At 44.1% G+C, this 20,312-nt stretch overlaps 1 protein-coding gene across 1 annotated transcript in view; it reads left to right on the forward strand.

The window, feature by feature from the left end:
- ABCB7 (ATP binding cassette subfamily B member 7) overlaps positions 1-20,312 on the forward strand; it is a 665,610-nt gene that overhangs the window by 123,222 nt on the left and 522,076 nt on the right. The window contains exon 2 of the mRNA XM_078688835.1: positions 11,583-11,663. Within this exon, the coding sequence (XP_078544961.1) occupies positions 11,583-11,663 (81 nt within the window). The remainder of the gene's footprint in view (positions 1-11,582; positions 11,664-20,312) is intronic.

The raw sequence follows: 20,312 nt of genomic DNA on the forward strand, positions 1-20,312 counted from the left end.
TGGCTCCATGGGTTCGCTATCATATTCAATGAGAGGTTTTCCAAAGCAATATCAGCAGGCTCTGCTCTTGCTCATTATACCGATGGCCCAGGTATCTTGGCCTCCGGCGCGGAGGAAGGCAACTTCCTCAACAGAAGTTAAGCAGGAGTCATCGGTGTCGGTTGCACCCTCTCTGACATCATCTGGATCAGGTCCAGCGTCGCATCACTCAACTCCAGTTCCATTAGCCTCATCAACTCAGGTTCCTAAGTCACCTGTGCCGTTTCCGACATCATCAACGCTGGTAGGGGCTTTACCGATGCCGTTATTAAAGTTAAGACATAGATCTCGAAGGGAAGTTCAGAGGCTTCTTGAGGAGGAGCAGTACTTTTTTGAGAGAAGGGATCGTGAACTGGAAGAATTAGAAATAGTGTCACTAAATCCAGAATTGGAGCGTTTGGAAGTGGCAAGTGGTTTAGACACTACCTTGGAGTGGGAATTGTCACCAAAAGCCATTCCTCTGATGGTAGTTACGTCATAAGAATTCAGTGATTTGGAAGGCGGCTGACATGTTGGAACTGCTCTTCTATCAACTAATCTCAAGAGTCTTATTTACTCATAGACATGTTACATTCTACTTCTTCCACATCAAAGTCTTTATTGCCTTTTAATGAGGCATTAACTGGACCAATGCTGGAGAAATGTCAGAAGCTTATGTCATCTTCTGCAGTCTCTAGTAGATACAAGCCTGCTTCAGGACATCCACTATTTTTATCAATTCATCTTTCACCTGAGAGTTTGGTGGTACAAGCTTCCTGTTCTTCCAAGTTAACCTCAGGGTCTTTTCTGACATCCCCAGCCAAAAAGGAATCTAAAAAAATGGAACAGTCGGTGAAGAAAGTGTTTTCCTCTGGTTGCATGGCATTGAGGTCAACAAAATCAACTTGTTTGTGGGCATGATACATTCATGCACTGATGGACTCTGCTAAAACAGTGATTGCGAAACTACCCGAGGATGTGCAGGGACACTTTACTGAACTGTTGATAGATGGTCAGGCTGCGACTCAAAAGGCCATTTAGTCGGGCCTGGACCGATTTGGTTCCAAGATCGATGGAGACTTCAGTTGCTACAAGGAGGCCTGAACAACTTAGAGGGTCTAGTTTCTTAATGAATGTGCAAAATACTCTGATGAATTTGCCTTTTTTCTGGGTCAAGACTGTTTGGTGCCAAAGCAGATTCTGCTTTGGAAAGATTTAAGGATAGCAAGGCAATGGCAAGATCTTTGGGCTTTCAATCGCAGCTCAGGGATTACAGGCTTTTTCGGAGGTTCCGGGGTTTTGCAGTAACTACTTCTTTCGACAAATGCAGCAATAACGGCAACTGCTCAATTCCCTCTATATGAGTTATAAAAGGTGTGGCAGGGGCAGACTGCGAGGAGCCATCAGCCATCATCCTTTCCTCCTTCCTCCTTCCTCCTTCCTCCTTCTTCCTTCCTCCTCTGTCAACATTACAGGAAAGCAGCCCTAGCTTTCCCATTATGGAGCATGCTTTTCCAGTGGGAGGACGGGTGTCCCAATTTCTACCACAGTTGAGATCCATTACATTGGATCTGTGGGTGTTAAATATTGTAGAAAAGGGGCACGCCCTACCCTTCCTAGATTTTTCCCCTACCCAACAAGGCTTTTGTTCCGAAGACCATTTTATACCACTTCAGCAGGAGGTCCAGTCCCTACTTCTAAATAGTGCATTGGAGTTAGTTCCAGGGCAGGAACGGGGTCAAGGATGCTATTCCAGATACTTCCTGATTCCCAAAAAAGATGGACGTTTGTGGCAGATCCTAGACCTCTGGATTTTGAACTGGTTCCTCAAGCAGGGAAAGTTCAAAATGCTGACCCTAGCACAGGTTCTTCTTGCACTGGAGAAGGTAGACTGGATGGTCTCAATCGATTTGCAGGGTACGTATTTTCACACACCCAATCTGCAATTGCACAGGAAGTATCTCCGCTTTATGGTGGGGTTTCAACATTTCTAGTTTGCAGTCCTTCCGTTTGGTCTTAATTCCACACCTCTAGTCTTCATGAAGGTGATGGTGGGCCTTGCAGCCTCACCTTAGAAGGTGGGTAGTACCAGTATTAGCTTCCTTGGACCAGTCGCTCATCAAAGCCAAGTCTCCAGAGTTGGTATTGCAGCACTTGCAGTTGTTCAACCTGGGCTTTTCCATCAACAAGACCAAGCCCCACCTAGAGCCCTCTCAGCGCACCCTGTTCATAGGGGCAGTACTGGACACTATATTGAATTGGGCCTGCCCTTCTCCTCAGAGAATTCTGGACATTCATGCTATGATTCCGATGTTTTGGAATGGAGCTATGGTTCCAGTCCTGACGGTCTTGCGTCTGCTAGGGCTGATAGCCTCCTGCATTCTGTTGGTCACCTATGCATGCTGGCTTATGATGGCCCTCTAGTGGTGTCTCCGCAGGCAGTGGCTTCAGTAAAACAGAGATCTCAAGGAGTCTGTCAAGATCCCCCAGGAACACTGTAGAGTCTCTTCAGTGGTGGAGTGTGTCCTGCAATCTGTCTCAAGCGAAGTTTCCCCCTCCAGTGGCCACAGTGATAACGGATGCCTCCACTCTAGGGTCGGGAGCTCAGCTGGCGGACCTGGAAATTAAAGGACTTTAGCCTCCAGAAGAACAATTGTTTCCTATCCATCTGTTGAAAATGCGGGCTCGCTCGCTCATTTAAGAAACACTACCAGGACATATCTGACCTCCTCTCGTACAAGCCGGGTGATCTCCTGTTCATTACAGAGACATGGATGAATGAATTCTCCAATCCTATAGTTACAATGGCCATTCCAGAAGGTTATAAGATATATAAAGCGGACAGTCCAGTCGGCAGAGGTGGGGGTGTGGCAGTTATCTATAGAGATAAGTGGACCTTCCATCCGGGCAAAGCTCTATTGCTGGGAGAGTGTGAAGCCCTTGATTTCAGCATCTGTATTTCTTTACAGTTCTCACTGGGAGGCACTCTGGTTTACAGGCCCCCGGGGCCGGCAGGGGCTTTTCTTCAAACATTGGAGGAAGTTATAGTTGCCCCGCACCCTACTGTTCTCCCATTATCTTCTCCATGAGGATCTGAATATCCACCTAGATCAGGTAGACGCTGGGGATTCCTGCAAATTCCTAGATTTACTGAACCTTGCCCAGCTCATTCAGTGGGTTAGCCTACCAACTCATCTTAGTGGTCATATTCTTGACCCCATTTGTTCTAACTTTCTCATTATGGTGGAGAACACTCTTCCTGTGCCTTGGTCCAACCTTTTATTGTCCTATTTTACGTGGGTGGCGGATGGCACGAACACATCAGGCTAGACTGGTCAAAGCCCTGCCTCTACTAAAATTGACCCTCTCATCTTCAGTCATACCCTGGCTAGATCAAGGCCAGCACTTTCTAATGACCTAGAGGGGGGGGCTTGCTATGTTCACCAGCTGGATCTCGCAAACAGTGGATCTCCTCTCCTCTTCCCCTTTACATACAGGCGGTCCATGGATTCACCTTTGAAGCCCTGGTTCACGCCTGAACTCAAAGAACTTAAACAGCAATGTAAGAAATTGGAGCGATTGTGACGCAAGGAATTGTTGTCCTTTGGCAAAGCTTACGCTGAGGAAGACCCAAAAAATTATACTGCTATAACCCGTGTCAAAAGCATTCACTACATGGCTCACATTGATCTAGTCAGAAATAACTATAAAGAAATGTTTTCCACCGTTAAGAGCTTTCTGGCCCCAAAAGTTCAATCTACTTAGCTCCCTTCTCCAATCTTGTTCCGGCCGCGTGGAAACATGGCAAGATTTTGCCACTGTTTAAAAAACTACTGCTAGTCCTCTGAACCCTGTGAGTTATCGCCCCATTTCTCTTTCACCCAATGTGGCGAAAGTCTGTGAAAAAGTTGTTAATAAGCAGCTCACTGACTTCGTTGAAAGCTCAGGCCTTCTCCATCCGGCCCAATCTGGGTTCAGAGCCTCCTACAGCACGGAGTCAGCTGTAGTGGAATTTTCCAAAGCCAATCGGGAATGCTTGGATTCTGGCGGAAGGACAGCTCTGATTTTGCTGGACCTCTCTGCAGCATTCGATACCATTCCCCATGCTATGCTGCTAACCCGACTTGCCGATCTAGGTATCTCAGGCACTGCTTGAAGCTGGTTGAAATCATTTTTAGAGGATCAGTCGCAACATGTTTGGCAACCCCCGTTTGCTTCCTCTCTGCAGAGGGTGGCTACAGGGGTTCCTCAGGGGTCCTCTTTGAGCCCCCTCCTTTTTAAGATCTATGTACCTCCCTTGGTTCAATTGGCGGAGGAACTGGGGGCCAAAATTATTGCATATGCCTGCATTATTATTGCATATGCCGATGATACCCAGATTTTGTCACCTGGGGGAATCCTGAGTGTAACACTTTCTCTGCAAAAAATGGTCTTACAGCAGTCTTTAATTGGCTGTTTGCTGCTCAGTTAACATGTAATGAGGACAAATTTGAAATCCTCCTTTATGGATGTTTTCCCCCTCAGTTTAGGGACGCTCTTTGACCGGCTGATTATCCGTCACCCGCCTCAACGGGGCAACCTGCCAAGAATCTGGGGATCTGGTTTGAAGAGAACCTCTCCTTTTCCATGTAGATCAAGAGGCTCGTCGGGAACTGCTTCGGAATCCTTAAATGCCTTAAGAAATTTCTCCCAGTCCTCCCTAGAGCAGATAAAGAAACTGTTACCTGGGCCTTGATTCTTTCGCGTTTACATTATGCCAATGCTTTGTACGTTGGCATACCGGGCTACTTGCTTATCAAACTGCAGGTAGTCCAGAATGCGGCGGCCAGGCTTCTGTTTAGCATCCCAATCAGAAGCAGTGTATTGACAGCATCTGCGCTCACTCAACTGGCTGCCCGTAACTAAGTGAGTTAAGTTTAAAGCTCTGGTTACAGCACATCGTGCCCTATATGATTCGGGCCCAATCTGCCTGTGGAAACGCTTTTTGTTCTATACTCCAACCAGACTTCTGAGCTCTGCTAATCAACTTTTAGCCCATTTTCCTCGCTCGTTTGCAAAGGTTGGGCGTCAGTTCCCTTGCTATTAAGGCCGCTCTGGCTTGGAACACACTCCCTATTACCTCCGTCGCATCAAGGACCCCTCCCTTTAAAAAAATAAAAATCTGAAAAAGTATCTTTTTATATAATCTATTTCCCTTCCCCCCCTTAAGGTCTGCGCCGGAACACTCCCTGGAGTATCTGCGCATGTTACATGTTCCATTAACATAACGTAACAATACTTCTGACTCTTAAGGCCTCCCTCCGTTCCGTTTGTGGTCAGTCACTGTAGATCTTAACAGACCATACTAACACAATGTGGTGCATAAACAAACGGGGGTGACTCCTGCGCTCCGAATCATCATATTTGAATCCTAGCAAATCACTCGGCCGTGCGTGCATGCTGACAATCTTTCAGCATTTTTCAGCCGATCACGAGTGGCATCTCCATCCAGAAGTGGTTCTTCGCATTTTCTGTCTTGTGCAGCCTTCATTATCTGATGCAGGGAACACTGGGACATGTGTTTCAATTGGACTTGGGTCCCCACCTGTTTTATGCGTGTGTTCTCTCACCCCCCCCCCCACCCTTGATTCTTTAGGTTCTGAGTAAGATTCACCCATACAGGGACCAAATCGTATCAACAGCCCCGGCCTGGCTGCGAAGAATGTAGTACACAGACCTTCTTCACCTTTCACTATGCCCTCCACTGTGACTCCCTCAAAGGGCAGACCTCCTCTTGCAGTTGCAGTGGTAGGGTCTTCACACCCGCCACAAAAGCTTGGACTTATTCTATTCTATTCTATTCTATTCTATGGTTTTGGTAAAGTGCAAACGGCTGCCCCAGCGAAGAGGCGTCCCGGCGCTAAGAAGGACCATAGTCCCCTACCTGAGCTACGCCGGAGAGATCGCGTAGTGGACCATAAGGAGTGAAGAGAGATGTACTTAAACAGAGGGGAACAGATGAGTCTTAATGCCTGGAGATTGAGAGGGGCAACCCGAGTTCTTTTTCTCTCCCCCCTAATGTGTGATGGATGTTATTTCATCGCCCAGAAGATACTCCCCCAATTCGGTTTATGCTGACAGATGGGCTATATTTGTAAAATGGTGTGGGGACAATTCTATAAACTCCTCAAAGGCCCATTTGTTTGATAATTTACAGTTTGCTCTTTACTTGGTGCAGCAAGGCTGTGCATTTGCGACAGTTACGGCCTTTTTTCTGCCCTTTCAGCATTCCTATGTTTACCCGATCAACCGTCTCTGTTTAAGTCTCCCTTAAGGTTTAGTATGGGACTTGCTAACAAATGCCCTCCCACTCCATTCATTATGCCTTTGTGGCATCTTACATTGGTTCTTACTTATCTTATGTGTTCGCTATTCGAACCTTTACGTAGTTGTACTTTAAGATTACTTACTTTGAAGACAATTTTTCATGTGATAATAATGTCTGCTAGATCTGATAGTGAGTTGCAGGCCCTTATTGTTGAGTCCCATTTCACAACTTTCTATGGGGATAAGTTAGGTTTGAGAACCAGGGCTGCTTTGCTGCCAAAAGTGGTTACACCTTTACACTTAAACCATTCCACCGCACTTCGTACTTTCTATCCTCCTCTATAACCATCTAAAGAGGAGGAAAGGCTTCATTGATAGGACCCCAAATGGCTTTTAGCTTTTATGTGGGCAGAACTCGTGATCTGTCTGGATGATCAGCGGTTTGCTTTTCCTTTTATTTTGCACACCTATCCAAAAGTGCATAAAAGGACCTTATCACACTGGATCTTCCTTTGCATTAAGATCTGCTGCGCCATGGTTCACAAAGAACCTTCAGAAGATATTCATGGTCATTCCACTAGAGCAAAGCTTTCTACTTTTGCTTTTGCTAGAAGTGCTCCTGTAGTTGAAATCTGTCCACACGTTTGTGAAGCATTATTGTTTGGACACTGAAGTGAGGAGGGATGGTCACTTTGCTCATTCTGTTTTGCTAGATATGTTTGTAAAGGCAGACCGGTACTGACCTCCGAGTACAAGATTGCTTGGGGATTCTATTCAAAAGGTGAGGAATCCACAGGTAGATGTATCCATCAGAAGAACAAGTTACTTACCTTTGGTAATGCATTTTCTGGTGAATACAGTAATACAGTATCTACCTGCGGATTCTTCACTGACCCACTTCCCTCCCCGTTGCTTTGTCTTCATACATCAACAAGAAATCTATTTGCTTTGTGTGCATAAATCAAAAAGAAATCTATTTTTACTTTTATGTCTATCTTGCATGTTTATCATATATATCTTCAATCTTCATTAAATATACATATCTTTCCAGCCTCAAAAGAAGTCAACTTCATGTAGTGCCAGTTACATAATATTCATTGTAAAGTTCGAGGCAGCACACCCCAGTTCTGAAATTGGTGAGGCATCCTACTTGGGTCACAAGTCTTGGAATTGATATTTTCAAAGGATGCCTGCCGGTGGTATTTGAAGTGCCAAATTGAATAATTCAAGGAAGGACCACTGGTGAAACAGAGACCCGTCTTTTATTTTATGGAACATTTGAGGCCACACGAGTTTAGAGTTTGCTGGGTTATTAAACTCTGCACAAACCATGAGAGGACATTGTTGGTTTGCGAAAATTGTCCATCTGAGAAACTGACAATATCACCAATTTCGGAACGGGAGTGTGCTGCCTTGAACTTCAAGATGAATATTATATAAGTGGCCTTCTTAAAACTAATTACTTTTGAGGCTGAAAAGGTTGAGTATTTAATGAAGTTTAAAGAGCAGGAAAATTGTTACATCTTTGAAAGCAGTAATGTTGGTGGACTAAGTAGAAATGAATTACAACCTGCATTACATTATGGTCTTTAAACATCTGATATCTAAAGAGTTCTCCAAGTCATTTAATTTTTATGTATTAAGGAGTTAAAAGCAGAGTAATTGATAAGATGCATATGATTTAGACCTGCATCGAGGTCGAAACGCGTCACGCTTAAAGGACTTTTCTGCCAAATAAAAACATTTAAAATCACAAGCGGTTGGAGGGCTTGTTGTCACACTGGATGAGGAGTGGGTCTGTGCTTGGACGTATGCATGTATGTATGTATGTATGTATGTGTGTATATGTGTGTATATGTGTGTGTGTGTGTGTGTGTGTGTGTGTATATATATATATATATATTTTTATATTGGATATAAACTTTAGAATATGTAGATTGCATTTGTGATGTTGGTTTCCCGTGTTCGCCTCGAAGGCTTGAAAAAAATGGATGGACACTGATGTCAGCTCGCCCATGAGTGCCTTTTATGAGTCCAGTGACATCAGGCGGAGCTATGGGCATTGTGACTTCCGCGTTGACATGGGAGAGCTGTCAAGAAAAGTTTCTGTGGAATGCTGGTGCATTGGGATATTCAGTAGGCGAGGAGTCAGCGGGTAGATTCTGGTGGATACAGTAAGTGTTACCGAAGATAAGTAACTTGTTCACGCTTCACATTCCCTAAGTGAATCAATCGTGTTGAGCAACCTGATTGATTCAACTATATCTGCTGTAGGAAGGAGATCCTGGGCAGTTTTTAAAAGACCCTCAGTTAAAGATAAGCTAGAACAATACACAACTGCTCACAACCTGTGTCCTAAATTTAGTAGCAAGCAAGTAACAAGATATATTTAATTGCTGATGAAAACATTTGCAGTTTATCTCAGCAAGTTAAGTATGTTAGTAAGATGTAAAGAGCGAATGCAGGAGCTTTGAATGTGACGCTGGTGTCCGATATTGCTGTAGAAGCACAGTAGATGTGGCCAGAGAGATTCTCTGCCTCATTAAAATTTTCGAAGGCAGTTTCATGGGATTCAAGATTAAAGCTTAATTTTATTGCACAATTACTTAAAATCATTGCATTCATGTAAAGAATTCATATAAGTTGTATTGTGTATTAAAAACGGCCACATTACCATTAATTAGCTCATTATTTACTTGCCAGAAGCGATAAGACAACTGGTTGATATGGGGCTACTGTTAGCTAGGCGTAGAGCGGTGATCCGCTAGTCCTGTGGCCCGACCCCTACGAGCGCATGCTAGTCAAGAGATATGGTGTTCTGCAGTATACCAACTGAATATTACAGTGATCTGATTCCCGCTCGAAATAGTCCTAAAAACTTCTGGGAACTAAATCAAACCTATTTGGCTACCAAAGATGATGTGACAATGTGTGAAGATGCCCCTGAGGCAGGAGTAAGTTGAGCAATGGCAAGTGGCGTAGCTGAGAACGAAGTGTGCAGTTCAGAGTTAATCTTGGGGTTTTAATGATCGATTGCATGATTGGATTGCTTATACAGGCTGAGATGCTATATAATGGGGTGCCTCAGTTTATTAGTCTGACAACACACTGATCTGTTTTCCAGGTTTCCTTGTTAGTGGCTGCAGCATGTTGGTATGAGAGGGTATATTATCTGGCATCCATAATGTATATCCATAAAATATATTGCTACGTACACATGTCTGTTTTTTTTGTTCTCCATAAAAAATTTTTTTTGCGGATTAAGAAAGTGTAGGTAACATTTCTATCAACGATTTAAAATATGACATTAGGACCCATTTTTTGAGTATGTCTCTTGCAAGGCTTTCGGATTCATTAACGTTGTTAACGCTGTCATAAACTACATAGTGCAAGTTGCCAATTACACAGAGTCACCTCTCCACAGGGATTCTCTGCCTGTTTCCATGTTTGAAGGCAATTCCAGCACCATTATTTCATAGGTCCAAATCTGTCCCAAACGCCCTTTGAGATGTTTGCTTTTTGTACAATTACCTTGGATGATAGACTAGCCTGTTATTTATATAACATAGAGGTTGCAACCCTCTAATATTAAGATTGAAATAATTAGGTGTTATTTCACTTAATTGAGTCTAAAAGATGCATCTTATCACTGCTTGGTCTTAGGAGGGCACATGCAGAGTTGAAGGCATCACGACTCCAAGATTTCAAACGTGTCTATCACCGTTGAATTTGTGCTTTGCGAGAGGTAGTGGGAATAAGAAATTCTCTTTGGCTTTGATGATGAATGATGCAGTCTGTGACCTCCATTTTGTCTGTAATTAATAGTGATTAATTTGGCACTAGCTCTTTGTGTTTGTTGCTATCAATTTGTGGATGCTCAGAGAGTACTGTCATATTTTTGTCTTGGATTGCAATCTTTGTACACTAGCATCTGCTTCTCTTCAGCATAATAATGAAATGATGAGTTACATTAAATACGCACAAAGAGTAGTTTTATAAAAACTTTATAGATTGCAGTGAACAGAGGTGTTCCTTATTTGAACCACATTAGCTACAAGGCAGGAGAAGGAAGAGTCCTTTCTGAACAGAATTAGGCCTCTTAAAACCCAATGTGCAAGCCAGCAAACTAATTCACGATTTCCTGGGAATGCACTTGTACCTTAGAGAACAGATTCAGAAATGCCTGTCTGCTGTGTCAAAGGGAACACTGAGTCCCAGCAGGCACATGTATGGTTCGTCTTCCCTGATCAGTTTGTTAGAACCACGTCATCTCGTGTGTCCTCTAATAGGATGTTCACGGTAGGGACAGAAAGCCAATTAGTTTTGGTCCTCCAAGGCGAATTTATCAAATAGTTACTGCCATTGACTGACTTCTATCTTTTAAATGATTTTAGAGGCAATGAGTAATGTACCAAGCGGTCTGTAATTACCAAGCTGCATGTATGCCCTAATAGAGGTTTTCTTGCAGAGATTTGCGTATTACATTCTGTCAATTATCTTTTGATTAACTGCAAGGCCAAGGGAGCAATTTTATTTGGGAAATTTGTGATCATTTCATCTGACAAAGTTCACAGGGCAGGCAGTAGGTTTCACATTAACTTGAATATTGAGCATTACATCACTGATTACTTGGCTAAAACTGAGATTGTCGGGCAGGGGTAGCGGAGAAAGGCTAAAGTGGTGCAGTTGGAACCATACTGGTCCTAGCAGTCACCAATACGTTGTTCTTGTGAAATCATTTTTCCTTGGGTATCGGTCTCAATATCCATGCATAATCCTGCAGTGGTTGAGGAGTCAGTGGCCAATGCTGATGGGATGCTGGATCCAGACACAGTGCTCGCCTGTTGAAGTCTAAATTATAGCAACTACTGGGTATCTCCAGGTTGTTTTGTGGAAAAATGGGCCATGATGGTAGAATAAGAATCGTGCCGCTTCTCTACAATTTTTCCTTTGGTTTTTCTACCATTGTTGGATGGTATGCCACTGTAGGTTCTGCGAAGTGAGATTTTGGGACAATAGGGAAGGGTTAGGTGGTCTAACCTGAGATGCATTTCAGGGGACCCTGACAAGTTATCTGCAGATCTCTACGAGCAATCTTATTTTTATGCCCTGCATGATGCTCGTCTTCTGATGCAAGACCTAATGTCTCTTAATACTAACTACTCCTTATTTATTTATGCAGAGTTCTGTTTCTGAACAGTTGTCTGGTAACGTTGAGTATAATATGATTTTTATCTGTTGCTTTTTTTCTTTCCTAGGGCCCACAACCTTTCCTGAGCTCAGGCACAAGACGCGGTTTGGGAGGCGACCATTCCAGGCACATCTTGAATATCGCAAAGGTATGATTTAACAGGATGATGGTTATTTGAACTATGGGAAGCCACTTACATCTTTTGCATAAGGCTTTTTCCTGTTTCTCTCGTTTGAGAGGCAAAAATCTTTTTATCTTTGAAAACATGCAAAACCGTGCTGCCATATTGATGCTTTACAAATTGTTCTCGATAGCTTAAAATCAATGCTAGTAGAGTAAGGTGTTGAAAATCCTTTATGTAACGTAATTACAGACTTTTAAAACTTGCATTTATCCAATACCTTTTGTCCCACTTTAGCAGTGACTTGTATAAGCCTGTTTCACTTTATGGCTTTCAGCAACTCCTTTTTACTAAACAGTAAAGGGCTAACAATTGTCCTGTTTCTTTCTGCATACTAATCTATATTTTACACCATTTTTGTGATTTTTACAGCATAAGATTTATAAGGAACTGTGCTGTACCTATCTTCAGTTTCCATTTATCCATAAACAAAATATAATGATAAAATCACTTTCTTGTGGTGATAGTTCCTTGACTCGCTCTTGCACACGTTGGAGTCTTTTATTATTCAAGCTATCTTGGGCCTCAATCTTGCATATGCGTTTTGTAAACAGTCTGTGCTCTCTAGGTGAAGTGGTCAATCAAATACTATAGATGTGCCTTTGGGTCCCAGACTTTTGCTGGTGTCTTTAGTGGAGCCTGGCCTTGTAACACCGGTCACCTGCACGCTCTGTTCTTGTGACCGATTTTAGTCTGTTTGTAGACGAGTACATCTTCAAATGTACCTGATGAAGCTGCTTATCCGAAGTCATCACAAACGCCAATATTAACCCACATAATACACGGATGAAAGGAAACTAATTCATAAGGAGCCACGTTGCGGCATGAACTAACACAAAAAAATCACATAGTAGGAGAGATTTATAATGTAGCAACTATAAAAAAATAAAAAAAATACTGAGGCAACAAATGCTCTTACTCTCTGTTACTCCGTAGAAGAGGCAGGAAGAAGCTACACATACTCCTTATATAGCGTTTCCTGAGTAAGCTGCTCTTGTGAGAAGCACCGGAGCACACATTTACATTATTGGCTTTTTCTACCAGCCTGCTTAAATATTCCGAAGGATATTGGGCACTTTACTCGCAAAAGGATAAAAATGGTAAACAAACATTCTAGTGGATATTTCTTGACAGTGACGTCTCTAAATGATTTTAGGGGGCGTGAAGTCTATATACATGTGCCCATGTTTGAGTGAAGGGGACACGTATGTTAGACGCATGTGATCAATGAATGTGGTTGCTTAGCTGTGGAAGGAGAACTAGCCTAGGCTAAAGCAACCAGACGCAAGTAGCCTATGTTAGTTCAGAAAAAGAATTCCCCTACGAGGGTGCAGGTTCAAGGGCACTGGTGGGTGAAGGCCTCCACAGCTATTCATTGTGCCTCAAGCCTGCTCAGGAAGTGTTTGGATTTAACTGCAAAAGGAGGGCTACTTGAACTATCCTTTTCTCTCCCAGTGTAATAATGATTCTCAAATGAGGTCTAGCCCATGCCATCAGGACTTTACCACTATGAGAGTTTTATTGAAAGTGTGCAGATGAGTGTTGAAGTGAACAGAGTCAATTTGGTGCTTCAAATCAACATCCAAAATCAAAGAAAAGCGGACTTTAATCCTAGGGCGCAAAGCAACATATCACAAACTCGTTCTATGATATGTCTATGGAATACTGTCTGAGGCAGGGTCAGACTCCATAGTATATACTAAACCAATAATACTAGCACATTTAGGCCAAATGTAAAAATATTATTTAATACATAATATCCCACGCCCAAATCCCAAAATGCTATTGAATCATACAAATATAAGAAGTGTGCTGTATAACATGCCGGACCCCCTAGTTAAGTTGCGGGAGAAATGGGTGAGTGAACTGGGAGACATGGGTGAGACGGAATGGAACGCGGCACTGGCGTCCCCGAGAGAAGCTGGCATTTCAACAAGGTTTCGTCTAGTGCAACTTAAGATCCTACATCGAATATACTTCACGAGAACCACACTACATAAACTGCACAGGGCGGACCACCCGTATTGTCTGAGGGGCTGTGGTGGGGAAGGCACATTTATACATACACTCTGGGAATGCTCCATTGTCACAAATTATTGGCGACAGGTGCTGCGCACAATCTCTCAAACACTAGACACAACATTGGTACCCGACCCCCGTACAAACCTACTACATGTGTGGGGCCCTACTGAACTGACACGTCCGGGGCAATTGTGGGCCATTGAGGGTTTCATGGTCGCCAAACGAGACATAGCTCAGAAGTGGGGGGCGGTGGAAACTCCGACTCTGGCCCAATGATGCAGGAATATGGATGCGCTTATGGTAACTGAAAGGGCGGTGTACGAACTGAGAGCTAACCCTGGAATAAAGTATGGTCACCCTGGAATAAATACCGGGGAGACCTATGTGACCCTCTGGCAGAGGACGACATAGAAAGCTCGGAGGATGAGGAAGAGGAGGGATGAGAATCGGTAATTAAAATTCCATAACGAAGTAAAGCCGAGTAATCGGCGGACAATACACAACCAGACAGGTACACGGGGGACACCCAGAGCAGGATTTAGGAATATATGCGCCTAGAGTGGCCGCAGGTAGTACTTCATATAATTAGGTGCGATGCTATATGTTGTCTGCAACACTACAGAGTCAAAAGTTAAGTTATGTTTAGAAAAATACAAAAGTAAGAGAAAATATGATTTCGTGGTGAATGATGTTATGGTTTTTAGTGCCGTCCTGGTTAACTTGCTGCCGGACCGGAGGTTGTCGGCTTAACAGCTGTGTTATGCATCCATTAACAATATTTACGAAAAGCAGCCGGCCCCAGGGTTGTAGGCATAAAGCTGTGTTTTGTTGCCAATTATCAATAAAACTCTCACGAACCAAAAAAAAAAAAAAAAAAAAAGAAGTGTGCTGTAGAAAGGCTGGTACCCCGCCATGTTTACATCTATATCATCCAATGCATGCATCATGGCAGCGCTTCTTTCCCCAATATGTCCCAAACGAGCTGTCCCATTCTAGAGTTCCTGTCAGAAACTGGTCAGTTGTAAGGTCTTACCATACCTAGAGCGTGAGTCTTAATATTCCAGGTATTGCACTCCACAGGATACAGTAAGTAGGTCTGTCTCCTTCCTGAAAACATGCTTGCCCCTTACGCCCCATTGTATACAACATACACAGTGACTGACAACTATGGAAAAGGAATCCTTGTGCAGGCATGTTCCATGAGACGGTGGAGCTGGTTGAGGATCTTGTCGAAATACCTAGAACCATGTGCAGCTGCACCTTCAAGAGGGCAATATCCGCTCCCCATATATGTTAACCCCTCTAGTGAACACCGAGCTACACACCATAGGGGTGGAGAGCTGAGGAGGGTCTGATACCCTGTTACTCAAATCTAAAATGAATGAATAATTGTCACAAATATGCTATTTATTGACTAAAAGTTTCCCTCAAATATAGTGACCAGTAGAGGGACATGAAAATATGGTTTAAATATGGAAACCAAAGGAGCATGGCCAGGAGTCCAAAATGATGGATGTTTAACTGTGGAGCTCCTGACCTGGGATCTTGTGTGCAACATCCCGGCTCCCATGTTTCCGAGGGAAATGGTTTGAAACTCTTGGTCGGGTTATCTTTTTTTAGTTTACATTGTTTTTATTGCTCATTTTATACCCCCCCCCCCAACCAGTTGGCTCCCTCTACGTGACCAGTCTTTCATCAGATTGAAACCGCTGTCCTGTATCACTCTTGCTGACTCCCGACAGTCCCAGACCAAGAAATCCTTGTATAATCAACAAGTCTTAGGGCCCGTTCAACTTCCGGCACGTGAGGCCGCTATAGTCTTCATTCATGTATGTCAGGACTAGGTTTCATGATTTATTAAACTGGTTGGGTTTCCATGACCAATCATAGGTAATATTTTGATAGCACAATAAGAACCAAAGTTTTTACAACCAAAACACATAGACTGGACCAGTGACTTGTCCTCAAAATGATAGAATAGTATGTTTAGCAGCCAAAAGGAGGTGCAATATTCGCTTTACCTGCCAGGGAGTGCGTGGGGTATATTTCTTCTGCTCGTCTTCCATCAGGGCGAAGTCTAGCAATTTACCTATAGTTTGGCCAGGATACTGTGAAGCCTCCATGACAATTCTTTCTGCCTTAAAAGCCCTCCTCATTCGTGGGTGCAGCCAAAGAATATGCACCTGAGATCCTACCTCCCACAATCCCTCCAAGCTAATAGTCGCACCGGTCAGCCCGAGCACATAAGGAGAAATTATTGGTGCCGGTGAATATCCCCTGAAACTAATTTACATTCAAAGGCAATACAGAGGTTCTTCTCCCATTGTACCTAAAAGAAAAGCTTGTGTATGGGGTCTGGTGCGTTGAGGAGGGCATATATCTTCGATACTAGGTATTTATTAGAGGAATTTTTCAAAATGTGTTAGTTTCCTAGTCGCCCCATATCTGACGCTGCACTGGGATATCCAATGTCTACTTTGTAAGTAATAAAAGCGTTCATTTTCAGGTATCTCATAACGTTTAGTATCTTCAAATTATTTCAATGCAACATTTGAATAGAAATCCCAGAGCCTATAGCAATACTTTTGTCACCTGTCCCCATCTCTGGTATGAATCTCGGTTCCTGACTATCAGCGAGAGCCTTGATGGGAATGGGATGAGACCCTCCCTAAAGACAATAGAGTCCCATACCCCTATAGTTGCTCTAGTTATTGGCTAGACATATAAAAGGGTGGCCTAGAAGCCAGGTTCTGGTGGATAAAGCGCCACTGCTTGTCTGTTTCCCCCTTCAGCCATTCTTTCATATATCTTAGATGAGAGGCTTGGTAGTAATGCAGTGCAGGTTTTGGCATTTTACCTTACTTTCCCACTTGCTCAGATATATGTCGAACAAACCGCTTCTAGCCATGCAATGTTCTCTTTTCTTAGGGTAAGTGGTAGAGTTTGCAACAGATACAAGATTTGTGGTAGTAGCGTTATATTTTAGGCAGCTGTGCTACCCATTCAGGAAAGCCAGTGATTTTTCCAAGCGGGCAAAGTGGATTCCTGCAGCAGCAATTACATTTTTTTTCTGGTGCAGGCCAGTAGATTAGCCATCAGCAGAATGCTTAGCTTTAAGACTGTCTTGAGACCTGAGAAATGGTGTCGTTTGTATTAACCTGTAACATGCCACAGTACCTCAAGGGGAATCCATGAGGGATGTAATTCAAAGAGTAATTAATTAAACAGTATAAATTAATCTATGACAAATAGTCCCAGGATCACGGTTAAATGCAATTATATTATCAGCGAAGAAATGCAGATAAGATCTCACAAATCAAAATTCAGAATCCGCCCTGCTTCTTAAGTTGTGTACTAAATGCGGAGGTGAACACTTTGTGCTCATGAAGACATATTAAACGGCGCAGGCGAAACAAGTGAAAAAAAAGATACAGAATGCTACAGTGTATTGGGATAGAATTAAAAACGAAGCTAGAATCCTGTCCTAAGAAGCGGTCTAAATGGCGTTTCGACCTTCATGACTGGAGGTCATCATCGGGGCATAAACAACACAACTTTGTATGATAGCTGCCTAATGGGTAAACTATGACAGAAGATATAAAGATTGAAGTACCAAGTGAAGCAGGTACATAAAGTTATCGAGGCACTAATAAAAAGTACCTGAGGTGTTTCGTAGGTACCTATAGATCTAGAGAAGACAAAAAGGAGGAGTAGCATTCGCCAGTATTGTCAATTGGATGGCCCTTAAATAAAAATAAAAAACTGAAACTGGGGCACTTGCATGGGAGGATTCTGGCATGGCTTGAGAATCCAATGACCGGGGCAACTGTCTGCAGCTCATGTCCACAAAGGTGCGGCTGTACGAGATGGGATGGTTCCGAAGGGTTCCAATCCCACAGAATGAACTGGGAAGGAAGGAGACGTCCCCTAATTATTATAGGATCTGGGATAAGTTGAGATGTACTGTGATAGATTGGAGGGCAGCTCACCTAGTAGAGATGCTCCCCCTGGAAGAGTGGGAGTGGAATTACTCAATTCAGTGGTCTTAGGAAGATACCCTGGGTACATGCAAGGGATCTAAAACAATGAATGAAATATAATGGTGCGCCATCTCATGACCAGGGCGCTTCCTTCCACCAACAGGAGCCCTTCAATTTATTCATGTTGATTTAAAGACTTTTCACTGTTTAAACTCCTCTAATAGGGGGTGTGGATCTGAAGTGACTGCATAGGCTGGGTGAGGAGGATATTGTCTGCAAAGGCAGACCATTTAAATATATCATGGCAAAAGGAGATGCCTTTAATTCTGGCGGTGTCCTCTGATTTTCTGGAAAAGGGCGTTCAAGGAAATGGTCACAAAGAGGGGGGGGGGTGGAATAAGGTAGTGGCGACGGCACTGGCCAACAGACTTTGATCAGCGTGAATAAAGGTAGTAATTATAGAACAATCTGACTTCATGCCAAAGAAGGCCACGCGGCATAACATCTGTTGTCTGCACAACGCATTTGCACTAGCGCCTAGGCTACCCGAAGCCCATGCACTCCACCTAGAGGACTTCCACAAGGCGCTTCATTCTGTCAGGTGGGACCTGTTCAGAAATGTAACTTTGGGCCAATATTTATCACCTGCACCTGGCTAGTATATATCGATCTCCAGACGCGAATGAGGGTGGGAGGTTTGCGATCTGCCAATTCCCAATATACAGGGGGACTAGACAGGGATGCCCCCTGCCCCTCACTGTTTGCATTTGCAATAAAGACCCTGGCAGGATGGTTACGGATAGATGCCCTGGTAAGAGGGACTGGAGTGAGCATTGGGGCGTCTCGGACAGGGTCACGTTATATGCTGACGATGATCTCATTTTTCTGGACCATCCCCTGCCTCCGGACTGAGAGTTCTTCAGATCTTGGGAGTTTTTCGGACTTATTTTGGGATTACCATTAACCAATCCAAATTCTCGGTTAACCCCATGGTGTACCCCCCCACCCCCTCCCCACACCCTCAGATCTCGATTGGGCGACTGTCATACAGATATGTCAATTGGGCTTCCACTATATGGGAGTGTACATGACTGACGTTCCCTCCTGTGCTTGGGTCCACAACATTAAACCTCACCTAGACTGGGTTTCCTGAGATGTCAGTTTCTGGATGACACTGCTACTATCCATCCTTAGAGGCCGGCTATTTATAACATGGTTGTTCTGCCCCATCCACTGCACCAGCTGCAGAACTATCCGTTCCTGCTATCGACCTCAGTCTACAAGAGCATGGACTCTCTGCTCCCGCACTTCCTGTGGCAGCACCATGACCCGAGGGTTGTCCTTTGTAAGTGTTATAAATCCCATTATGGTAGGCACATTGCCACTCCAGATATATTCTTCTACTATAGGGCATCTCATCTTATTAATGAATGGTGGTTCATTAAGTGGTGGGCAATGCAGGACACCCTCCGCCCCCTTGCATTTGCTGTACCCTGGCAGCAGGGGGGGGGGGCACATTCCTGCTGCCAAAAAAGTGATTCTACTGCTTTGAAGGGGGACTCCTAGCGCCCTGGGCTGTGTGGAACGCATGACGAAGGAAACTCTGTTGTGGCAGGGGACCCCGCTACCACAGGCTACGACCCTGAAGGGCTTCAAATCTTGGGAAATTATTTGTATCTAAGTTGGGGGATGTCATGTCGGGCTCTACATTGAAATCCTACCTGGACTTGCATGCAGAATATGACCTGCATCGATAACAATTCTTCTGCTATCTGCAACTAAGGCACACCACGCCCCTATATTGTATTTCTGGATTCTAACCCACTTGAGGTCAAAATCCCAATGGAGTAACTTTCCAACCACACCATCTCACAGATGTATTGGTCTTTTGTGGTTACAACACCGGACTTTTTTGACATCTGGGTGGGAGACTTGGGACAACTGACTGAGTGAAGAGTGGCCTGCGCCTCCCATTGCGAGGCTGCTATTGCCTCAAAGTTTCGCCTAATACAGTGCAAGTACCTACATAGGGTTTATTATATCCGGAAGAGACTAAGGAGGTGGAGAGGTGACTTTCTCCATACGGTTTGGTTGTGCGGGGACTGGCCTCTTTCTGAGAGGGGGTGTTGTCCTGCCCAGAACAAGTGCTGGGTTGGGTACTGCCTGGGAACACAAGCTAGTATTCCTTCATATCACGGAAGAGCTAGACACTGACCGGTATCGCATGGCCCTGTTGTGGCTGGGTCTGGTGGTAGCAAAAAGTAATATCGACATTAGCCTGGGATGACAAAGAGACTCTGTCCTCTGAGCGTTGATAACGTGGGTTAGATCGTTGAATGAACATGGAGATTCCGGTCTACAAGGCTAGAAGTTGGCCACTCCAAATTACAAAATTTGGGCTACTTTGAAGTACAATACCCTGGTGTGGACTCCGAGAGTCGAAAACCCTTGTCATTCCCTAGACGAGGAAATACAGTCTTATGATGGCAGGACCTGCAGAGGGGTCAGCGGGGAGGGGAGAGCAGACATTGAGGCAGGGGTGGCTGTAGGCTCATGGCGGCCCTGGGCAGGGAGCGTAGGTAGGGGCCCCTGGAAGAGGGGTTCTGGGCGGGGC

The sequence above is a fragment of the Lissotriton helveticus genome, chromosome 4_1, assembly GCF_964261635.1.
Source record: "Lissotriton helveticus chromosome 4_1, aLisHel1.1, whole genome shotgun sequence".
Classification (NCBI taxonomy): domain Eukaryota; kingdom Metazoa; phylum Chordata; class Amphibia; order Caudata; family Salamandridae; genus Lissotriton; species Lissotriton helveticus.